The sequence below is a fragment of the Cheilinus undulatus genome, linkage group 2, assembly GCF_018320785.1.
Source record: "Cheilinus undulatus linkage group 2, ASM1832078v1, whole genome shotgun sequence".
Classification (NCBI taxonomy): Eukaryota; Metazoa; Chordata; class Actinopteri; order Labriformes; family Labridae; genus Cheilinus; species Cheilinus undulatus.
The window spans coordinates 34,936,548-34,947,244 of record NC_054866.1 but is presented as its reverse complement, the minus strand read 5'-3'; the positions used below and the strand labels follow the sequence as shown (position 1 = coordinate 34,947,244).

The 10,697-nt window shown below is 38.3% G+C and overlaps 1 protein-coding gene across 1 annotated transcript; it reads right to left on the bottom strand.

The window, feature by feature from the left end:
• Nucleotides 1-687: 687 nt before the first annotated feature.
• Nucleotides 688-8,382, bottom strand: LOC121516756 (zona pellucida-like domain-containing protein 1). Its single transcript, XM_041798169.1, has 11 exons — nucleotides 8,325-8,382; nucleotides 8,048-8,171; nucleotides 7,393-7,613; nucleotides 6,854-7,038; nucleotides 6,689-6,761; nucleotides 6,479-6,576; nucleotides 3,238-3,318; nucleotides 2,800-2,968; nucleotides 2,610-2,712; nucleotides 1,001-1,021; nucleotides 688-824 (listed from the first exon to the last, which is right to left on the bottom strand). The coding sequence occupies exons 2-11, from the start codon at nucleotides 8,142-8,144 to the stop codon at nucleotides 688-690; spliced, it is 1,185 nt and encodes a 394-aa protein (XP_041654103.1). The 5' UTR covers nucleotides 8,145-8,171; nucleotides 8,325-8,382.
• Between the last annotated feature and the right edge of the window lie 2,315 nt (nucleotides 8,383-10,697).

Sequence of the window (10,697 nt, the reverse complement as noted above, 5' to 3'; positions counted from 1 at the left end):
TCTTTATTATAGAGGTGTGACCTGAACAACCTGCTCCTGTTGTTCTAGCCACTAAGGAAATATCATATGTTATTGTACAACTCTTCAGTAGCTATTAAGTACTCAGTGCCAAATGTAAAGTTTAAATTAAATATTTTTTACATGTACTTGAGTGGATTGAAAGGCCAGCACTTGTACTTAAGTAAATTTTAACAAGAGTAACTGCACTTTTACTTGAATACAAATGTCATGCCTTTTTCCACCTCTGCCTCTGAGGCTCCCGAATTAATACTTCACTTCTTGTTTGTTTGATTTGTTAAAACACAAAGGAATTATTTTAATTGGGAGTGTTGTGCTGACTATTTCTTGGCAAGGACCAGCAGTTGTTTGCATTTCCATAATGTCGAACTACACCTTTAAGATCCCAACCTAATGGCTCTGTTTCTTTCCCTTTTCTCTCTTTCCTTCCTTGTTGCCATGCAATTATGAAAGGTGCTTTATCCAGACATCACCTCCCATAAGGCCTAACAGTCCCTGAGGGATTGGAAAGAAACATTAAGTGCTCCAATCAATAGTTTGATTCAGTACAGAGGAGTCCTACATACATACATAATGCACCTCCACCAGTATGTGAATGTCACCCTGTCAAACTCATTATATCATTTAGCCTGTGCTGACCTCCCCTCATCAACATTTATCGGGCTGCTGCTAGCTTAGCCGCTTCAGTTTTCTATAAAAAGACGCCGCCATCAAAATGGCTGACACCCCTATCACAATGAGGACAGCGACAGCAATCCCCAGGCCAACAGACGCCCGCCTGCCATCAGAGTGGCCACCAGACAGCGCTGTGCACAAATGAGAGTAACAGCATTATGGAATGCTTCATTACAGCAGACAACAGAAGACATTGTGACATGCTGCAGACAATACAAGCTTTTCATTTGTAGAAGAATCTAATTAGTACAAGGTTTATGTGTGGCTGTTCTCATAACAGTCAAGTCACAATAAATGACATACTCACCCTCTTCTTTGGAGAGAATGGCTGCAAGAAGGACAAGAAGAGAGTCAGTGATACATATTCAGGCATTACTTCCAACATATTACAATTACAATAAATAAGGTGCAAGAAGAGAAAGGAATTTTAGCATGCACAGTGTATTCATAAAGTAAACAGATCCCTTTTTCACTTTTTTCAATTTTGTTCTGTTGCATACTGATGCTGCAATTGTTTAAATTCACTTTTATTCTCATTAATCAACACTTGATACCCCATAATGACAAAGTGAAACCTGAATTTTACATTTTTGCTAAGTTGTTAGAAATAAAAAAAATATTACACTGAAATAAGTATTTATATGTATGACATAAGTTGGAGTATTACATAGATCAAACATAATTTGGAAAGGCACACAGCGCTGCCTGGAACTGCCTGCAGAGCTCAGAGAAAGGACTGTTGCCAGTCACAGATCTGGGGAAGGCCACAAAAAATTTCAGTTGCACTGAAGCTTCCCAAGAGCAAAGTGACTTCCATAATTATCAAATGGAGTATGACTGGCACAACCAGGACTCTTCCAAGAGCTGGTCGCCAAGCCAAACTGAGCAATCAGGGGGAAAAGGGCCTGAGTAAGAGAGGTGGCCAAGAACCTGATGGTCAATCTGACTGTGCTCCAGAGATCCTGTGTGGAGATGGTATGAAGTTCCAGAAGGACAACCATCACTGCAGTCCTCCACTGTCCTTGGACAGCAGAGTGGCTGGAGGCTGGAAGACTCTCCTCAGTGCAAAATGCATAGACACACATTTGGAGTGTTGCAAAAAAAAACTCTGCATGAAGTCCAAGTGGGCTTTCATATTTTTTTGCAACACTCTGCCATAAAACCCCGACCAGTAGAGGTCTGCAGTGATGGTTGTCCAGCTGGAACTTTGTTTAATCTCCAGTCAGAATGACCGTCGGGTTTTCAGTCACTTCTCTTACTCTGGCCCTTCTACCAGGGTTGCTCAGGCAGGCTGGGCCACCAGCTCTTGAAAGATTCCCATTGCAAAGGAGGTGATGAGGAGCTGAGTGTAGATTTATGGGAATAAAAATGTTTGTTTTTGACTGTAGTATCAGGCTGCAACATAACAAAACTGAAAACAGGGAAAGAGGTCTGAATACTTTTTGAACGCACTGCATATATGTATCAAAAACAGTGATGACATTTTAAAGTTTTAGAGGAACTGAATGTTGATTTTATCACTTTAGACAGAGCCACATGTCATCATTTCCTCCTATTTGTTGTTATTTCCTAGATTTATTCCAAGCTGTCACATCTGACTGCTACCTGTAACTTCATATTTACTGCATAAGAATGACAAACAGTTCAATAAGTAATATATATTCAGATCTTAGTGATGTTCTTCTTTAGCTCTGTGGTGTTAAACAAGGTTTTATGGAGTTTGCCATTAGTTTCTTGTTAAAGGCTGCTGTCATTACATTTATATTTAGGTTGCTTTTTCTTACCATATTTTTTAAAACACAAGTATTTAGACATTGTGCAGGAGTTCTTGTATCGTTACAACCCTATCTCAGAGCTATTATCTGACTCTTTATATCTCATTATCATGGATAGAAATGTGGACATATAGGACGTACGGTTCTCTGTCTTGGCCCTTATAGGTACAGTAAGCACAGCAGTCTCAGTGATGCTCTCCTGGACCACCGTGGTCTCCACACTCCTCTTCTTCCTGTTGCATTGCTGCAGAACAAGCCAAACAGAGAGACACAATTTTATAATCTTATTTGGAATTAGTCGTCTGCTCATATGCATGTGGTGCCCCTCTACCTTAAAAGTGCTGCAGGTGCTGCGCTCACAGAGCCGGGTAATGCAGTGCAGGTAGTAGGTGGAGATGGTCTCGTTCTGCTGCTCTATGAATCGGAACGCCGGGAAGTAGAAGCGCGCCTTTTGGCTATCCCCATTCTCCAGCATGGTGGTGAGCTGATCTATGGAGCACCTTTCAATAGAAGGCGAACCTCACAAGTGCCCCATTTGCACATCACATGGATACATACAGGCAGTGTATTAATGAAAGAAAAGCAGGGAGACTGAGCTAAGACTAGGGCTCCCTTTGGATTTACAGGTAGTGGTCTTTCAGATATTGCGTTAAGGAGAAGCAGACCTGTAGATAAATGTTATGGTTTAAATGTAGAGCAGCTGAACCAGTAACTATCCTGGAAGAAACTGTGAGAATTAGGCATTTCTGAAGATGTTTTTGTAACTTACGAGACAAACAGGTTGAAGATGGTGGAGTTGGAGGGCTGAGCGTTCACTGAGGCATAGCACCGGTCCAAAAGGACAAAGTACCTGTAGAGAAAGAATGAGGTCCCCAGCACCGAGTCAGAGACTCCAGGTCACAGGTGGAAGCCTCAAATTTTACAGTCTATCAAGACAGAGCCATGAGGAGGGAGACTAGAAGAGATGTTCATCCAGAGCAGACATTCACCCAAGATTCAGTCCATGCAGTCATTCATACATTATTTTGTGGTATTAAAGTGGAATTTTTAACCTTTACTTTTACTCCAACTTGCAAGTTTATTGAATTTCCTGCAAGGGAAATGATTCAAGTTGGCAGATCAATGAGTGCAGTACACAGCACAATCCTTCTGAGACAAGGAGTGGAGTGAATGAACAGAATATCACTGGCCGAGATGAAAACTAGGTTTAGTGAAGCATGTTTAATTCAGAATACGCTGCTTGATTTGTATTAGACTTCTTGTTGTTTCAAGGTCACAAAGGACAAGAACAAAGCGGGCATTGATTTTGTAAGAAATGTAAATTTTTCAGAAAGGTTTTCTCTGTTGGCTTCCTTTGTAAATGTAGAAACAAAACTCTGTTAATTCTCTTTCTTAAATGTTTTCATCAACTACCAAGATATTTCTTTCCTGACCCCCTTAAAGTTTGATTATGGCTCTCTCTCAGCTAGTTCACTGTTATGGAATCCATGCATAGTTCTTTATTTAACATCTTAAATTTTACAAGTATTCACATAAAAGACATAGAAATATGATTAGTTTAAACTGTAAAGCTACTGTGAGGAACTTTTTCTTGACTTTGGTGCCTCCGGTGGTCAAAGCAGGATGACTTGGCTCCAGTCTCAATCATGTCCTGTGGGTGTTTTCTGACAGAAAGTCTCACTCAAATGCTTTATAAACACTCTACGAAAACTTACGCTGAATTTTTGGCTTTATTTTCTTTCAGAGGAAGTGTGCTTTCAATCTCTTTGCCTAACACCTTCCTCCGAGCGGGGATGACAGCCTTATAAAATAAATTTATAGAGGTAGTAAATCTCCTCACTGGTGGTTCTTGTTTTCATTTGAAGGTCATATAGAGGGGCATCAGTATAAATTTCAGTCTGTTTTATAGGCAGATAGAAATCCTTACAATAGCTTTAAATCATGTTTTGTAGATTTCTTACTTCAATAGAATGAATAAAAAGGCAGATGCTTTTCTTTCTGGTCTCTTATCTGTTGTTTCTACACCAGGCTGCAGCTGGGAATTTAGATTTGTGTGCAATATGTTTATAGCCATCATAAGTACTGGTATTTGTTTCTTCTTCACTGTCTTTATCATTCATTTAGTTATTTAAATATATTATCTGAGTTATGAGTGATCACGTGTCTGGACTAGGATCTCTCCACTTTCCTATATATATATATATATTTTATTATTTTTTTTTTTTTTGCTCATTGAGCAGTTGTAGGAACTACTTTTACACAATTTCAGATTTAAAATGCAAACAAATCTAAACTTGAATTTGGAAAAAAAATGATTAATTTCACCAATTAAAAAATCATTCAGTTCTCACATAATTCAATCTTAAATCTAATGGTGCTGAGTGTCTTTATAAGCCTTTTTAGTTACATTGCATAGATTGGGTTGATATTAGGTGTACAATCTGAACTCTGCAGTTTCAAAGGAATAACATAAAACCCAACATATGGGGTCACAGATAATGATTTGTTCACAGATATGCTAAAAATTGAATTCTAAGATCATTTGAAGTACATTGTATACTGCAATGATTACAAAAGTGCTTTGGAAAAAAGTTCTGATTTTTTTAAAAGATTGGCTTTTAGAATTTAATTTCGATGTAGGATTAGGTAGGCCAAACTATTAATTATTATTATGTATTTTTTATTTTTATTTTTATTTTTTTTTTTGCATTTGTCTATCACAACTCTCATGAGCAACATATTTTATCCAACCTAAAATATTCTGGGCTTTTAAGAAACATCCAGGGCTTCTGAGAAAACATTTAAGCCCCATAAGCCACCCTCTCTCTCTGCCTATGCTCTGAACACAATCTCAGCATCAGTATTTCATGAAGCAGATAATTTTATTTTGTTTAAAGCAGTGTTACTCAACCCTGCTCAACCAAAGAGCCATATTGTTGAATAATACATTTGCAAGAGTCACAATCTAAGAGGTGAAAAGTGCCAAAAAGGGTTAAAGTGGCAAAAAAAAGTTAAAGGTGATACAAATGGCCAAAAATGGTGAAAAATGGTGAAAAATGTATAAAAGGATGAGCAGTGACAAAAAAATGAGTTATAAGTGGCAAAAAGCAGCAAAAATGAAGCAAAAACATTGGTGAAAAGTGACTAACATGGGCAAAAGCTGCAAAGAGTGACAAAAATTGGGTAAAAGTAGCATTTAATGACAAAAAGCAGCTCAAATGGGTGAAAAGTGGCAAAAAAAAGTAGGACAAAAGTGGCAAAAACAGGATTAAAATGGCAAAAAATGGGGTCAAAGCAGCAAAAATGGATTTCAAGTGGCAACAAAAATGGAAAAAGGGGAAAATTGCAACTAAGGGCAATGGAAATATACAGACAAAATCAAGGTTAACATTTAAGTTTGACAATTAACGCCAACTTTGGCTTTAATGTGACTTGCAATAGGTAATTTCTGAGGTCAGAGTTTCCAGTTTTGAGGTTTTCTGGGTGAATTATTTTTCAAATGAAGACATAAAAGAGCCACAAATTATCACAAAGGAGCCACATGTGGCTCAAGAGCCACATGTCGAGTAACACTGGTTTAAAGATTATTTTTTTAGGGGCTTTTTGTTTTTATTGGAGGAACAGACAAAAGGAGACAGAAGATATGTGGAGGGATGAGTGTGGTTGACTTGCATCTAAGAGCCGATGCATTGAGAACTTTAACTTCTGTGTCTGCTTCACCCACAGAGCTAATCCAGCTTCCAGTACGTTTTACTTGTATTGCAAATCCTCATCAAGTAGCTGTTGGAGATGTATCACTTAAACATTCAATAATGAAAATAATGGATTTTAGGTGTCAAGAGGCAATAAAGGTACTAAGTGAAGTACGAATATCTTGAAAATTGTATGTAAGGGCAGTACTTGTTGCTACAACCTTCACCGAGAAGTGAAGGTTTTATAAAAATAAAATGAATTAAAATTTGAAGGAAAAAGCTGCAGGAACAGTGTGGTATAATGAAAATGGTTCTTACTGGGAGGTCAGGTTGGATGCCACCACCTGAACGTAGATGTTTGTTCTCAGTTCGACACCCAGAGGTGGAATGACAAGGGGTGTGGTGTAATTGATATCCTGGCAGAGGAAGAAGAACATTATATGACCTTATAGGTAAGATAAGTTTTAAAGTATGTGCCAGGTAAAAATAAGAGTACATATAGTGCTTGAGAAGGGTGTCATGTGGCACCTTGTAGAGAGTCATGCTGAGGGTGCTGATGAAACTACCATTGTTGTCCTTCAGAGCAATGGAGGAGGAAGACCTACAAGGAAGAAAAGGATGAGGTCACACTGGGTACAGGAGTGAAATTTTAGAAGTTTTAATGTGTTTTCTAACCTACATACTAATACTCACACATCCACCTGGGTGTTGTTAATGAGATACTCCAGTGGATAAGCACAGGAGTAGTAATACTTTAGCTCAGCATTGTAGGTGATCGTGCCGATGGTGGGGTCGAATGATCGGATCACACCGCTGACATTCACCGTCTGGATGTTGGAGAAGTCTGAGAATATCCCTGTTCCTGGTGCGCTTGTGGTCTGAGGAATAATTTAACAGAAACATGATTATTTTAAAAATACTTAAAAATAAATGTTGGCCTACGCCTTCAGCACAACAGGCAGCTGTGATGAAATCAAAGGCAGAGGAAGCAGAACAACTTTCTCATTCTTCTTAGAGATGGAGACTGGTGGGTGGGTGGGTGGATGGTGTGTCTATTACATGGAGTTATGACTCATGCATGTCTGACTAAAAATCTAAATTTAAAATAATTTCTAGACCCTTTTTTTTCACTATTAAAGCCCAAAACACAGTTTCCTTTTACACGTTTAGTCTGCTCAAACTCTTCCCAGACGAAGTCTACAACCTCAGGAAAAAAAAGATTCAATACTTACCAAAAAGTTACTCCCACAGGCGTTTCCCTCCCTGATGGGGAAGCTGAATCTGACCACAGGAGGAACCACTGATGTGTCCAGTGTCCCTTGACAGTCTGTGTTGTCTCGGATGCGGTTGAGGATCAGTAAGCTCGTGTTGTAGCCGGTGTAGATAACCGGGCAGATCTGAATGGCCAGGTCGATGGCAGATGTGCCACACACCACAGAGATATCAGTATATTCTGATGGTGACAAGATAGCACTGTTATTAATGGTATTTGGTATGATTTTTACTTTAAATAGTATAATATTGCCTTAAATCTTGTCTGGGTAGCACACAATAAAAATAAGGGGTAATTATTGCACAGAGGTGTAAAGGTATCATTTCATCAAAATCATTTCAGTTTTATATCCACTAAACTAAATAGTTGCATAAGAAGAACCTTGGCTATGAACTCAGTCAATAAATAATTCATCTTGCCTGTTTGAACATCAATGTTTGTTCTGTAAACAAATTTACCAGCTCAATTAATACTCTTTCATCCATGCTGAGCAAATATCAGAAGTAAAAATGAATCAATATGGCCTTCCCAAAGGTCCATGTCTGAACTGAAAATCAATATAACCTCTTTAGTCCAAAATAAATACAAGACATTGAAGGTCAAAGCCATCTCACCAGGTCTTCTGGCGAACGCTCCGCAGTCAGATAGGCTGAGGGCCTCTCGGCCCGCAATACACAGGGAGGTCAGGATGAGGAAGCTGAGATAAGCCATCTCACTGCTCTGCCTTCTGTGAAAGAACTGAGGCAAATACAAGGATGTCAAACATAGAAAATCCTAATAAATCCAGCACAAAGCAGAAGAAAAACATCTGTAGGTCCACTGAGGTGAGGCGTAAAAAGTCCAAATTTAGAAGCTGTCAATCAGTGGATTGCATCCTAGCCTGGATCTTACCTCCTCCGTCTCTCTGCTGCTTTAGGGTAACAGAGGAGTGGGCTGTTTTATATATGGCAAACATGACCTCTGTGTGGTCACAACACTGATTTAGGATTGGATGGAAACAGGGTCATTGCCATCTTTGGTGGAGCTGCTTCAGTTTGCGTGGAAACAATTCAGTTTTTGTGGCTGTGGTGCTGTGGTCCTCTCCTGGAGGCAAATGATGAAACCCAACACAGTCCCCTTCAAAGTTACATGCTTTAACAATGTCCATAAGGCTTTCTGAGTGTGTGTGAAATGCAGCCCACTTCACCTGCTACTATGAAACTTAATAAAGTAAGAGTATGTATGCTTTCTTTACAGCAGGGACCTCACACATAATAGAAGATAGAAGTCTGTTGTCTTCAGAGGTGTTTCGTGTTTAAATCTGACCTGAATGACCCTAAAGTGAGAAAAATTAGAACAAAACAACTTTAATATGCTAGCGTTTAATGATAATAATTTTGGAACAAACTTTCAGCAGGGAACATGCCAGTCAAACTAAGTTTCCTGACATTTATTATGTTCAAGCCTCATGAATTTTAAACTTAGGCAGAAACACAAAATGAATTCTGCATGAATTTGTGCTTCATGCAGATAATGAAAATGCACACCCCCACATATTTATAGAATCATTTAAATCAAAGTTAATTTGGACTTTTAAATGAAAGAAGATGTCTTAAGAACAGTCAGAAACCTAATCTTGTCAGGTGAGCCACCTGGGAAGAGAACGCACTGATCAGGGTCAAGGTGGAGGATGGGCGTCTCCGTGAATCTTTTGTTGAACATATGAAACCGCATCGTCAAATACAGGACACTGTTATTGTTATGACGTGTGTACCTAAACATACTAAGAGTCCTTCAGCACCAGGTACAAACCCTCTCATAAATTCCACCTGTCTTTTATAGATGCTTTGGTCGTGACTTACCTGAACTTGGTCTCAGCACACAAAGCCTCATTTCAAATTTGGAAGGACAATTTGATTGATTATGACTTAAAGCAAACCACGAAAGCAGATAATGGCCTTAATTCCTCTTATTTCAGTTATCTGTAGGCATTGAGGAAACAGAACACGTCATTGAGAGCCTGCTGAAATGAGGGATTAGAGTAACAAAGAGCAGTGAATGCAGAAAAAATGTGAGGGTCACAGATCCAGCAACAGAGTCACGTACGTGAGATGCAGCTGCTGCCCAAAGACTTTTATGAGGGTCATACAAATATAAAATCAATACTACAAAAACAGAAAGATTTAATTCCTGCAGTCAGAAAATGTGCCTGTTATTTTGTTCTCTTTCCTGGAGACTGGACAACCTCAAGCACTGACATTTGGAAAATTCTCACACATACAGCTGGTACATGTCGAAACAGCAGAAAAAAGTAATGTTACAGATTTAGACAAATAAATCATGTATGGAAAACAACCTACAAAATCATCAAGCAACATGTAATTTGTCTTCAGCAAACAGCTGTTAGGTTTAAGTGTTACCTCTAACTGTGTGGATTTTTAGATAAACACTTTAAAACTGTACAACTACAGTTCATCCATGTAAAACAAAAAACCAGGATATCAAGTTTGTATGAACTATGCTGCATTAATGTCAGAATTATTTAACTCATATAACCATAGCATAGACATCAATTCATGGGTTTTAACAGACAGCAGATATTATGTTAAGCATTTTTTAAGCTTTTGATTCATTTTCAAGCACTAACCTTTATCTCTTGTCAAAGTTAAATTCAGCCTGATGTTGATGTATGAGCTTTTCAGTCCATTCTTCACCTTTGAATCCATTAAAATAAAGATGTAAATTGCTTGTTCCAGGCTGGAGAGGAAGGCTCCTGCAATTCTTTTGTACGAATACATTTTTTAAGTTGTATTGTGATAAACATTTAAAAAATGCTTAATGTTTTCTCACTTAAAATTAGCGAATAGGGTTGAAAATCAATGAGCTAGCTAATCATTAAAGTCAGTTTGCTTTTTAGAAAATCTGATAGCCAAAGTTTGAAGATGGTTGGCTGATTTAATAAAAAAAATTAAAAAAACAACAACACTGGAGTGGATTTTTTTGTCAAAGTAACATTTTAGCTTCTCTACAAAAGAGGGTTAGGTCAGAGGTGAAGGAAAAAATGGGAAGTACTTCTAATCCCATGCTAATAGTGCTGAAGAAACAGCGAATATTGACTGTCTCTGCAACATTCTTTGTATCACTGAACATGTGAAACTATACTCTGGATTTAACAGCAAAGAGATTTTTTTCTATTATAGCTCACGAACACAGCTGTGGTTGTCTGAGATCAGCTGTTTGTTTCGATAACAGGCTTCGACTGTATTCTTAAAATTTACACTTTCT

Excerpts from the sequence above, each read along its gene's own strand:
- LOC121516756 (XM_041798169.1), bottom strand. The coding sequence starts at position 8,144 with ATGGCTTATCTCAGCTTCCTCATCCTGACCTCCCTGTGTATTGCGGGC. Across the intron at positions 6,762-6,853 it reads AACAACACCCAGGTGGATGT|GTCTTCCTCCTCCATTGCTC; the intron begins GTGAGTATTAGT and ends TCTTCCTTGTAG. Across the intron at positions 2,969-3,237 it reads ATCTTCAACCTGTTTGTCTC|GTGCTCCATAGATCAGCTCA; the intron begins GTAAGTTACAAA and ends TTCTATTGAAAG.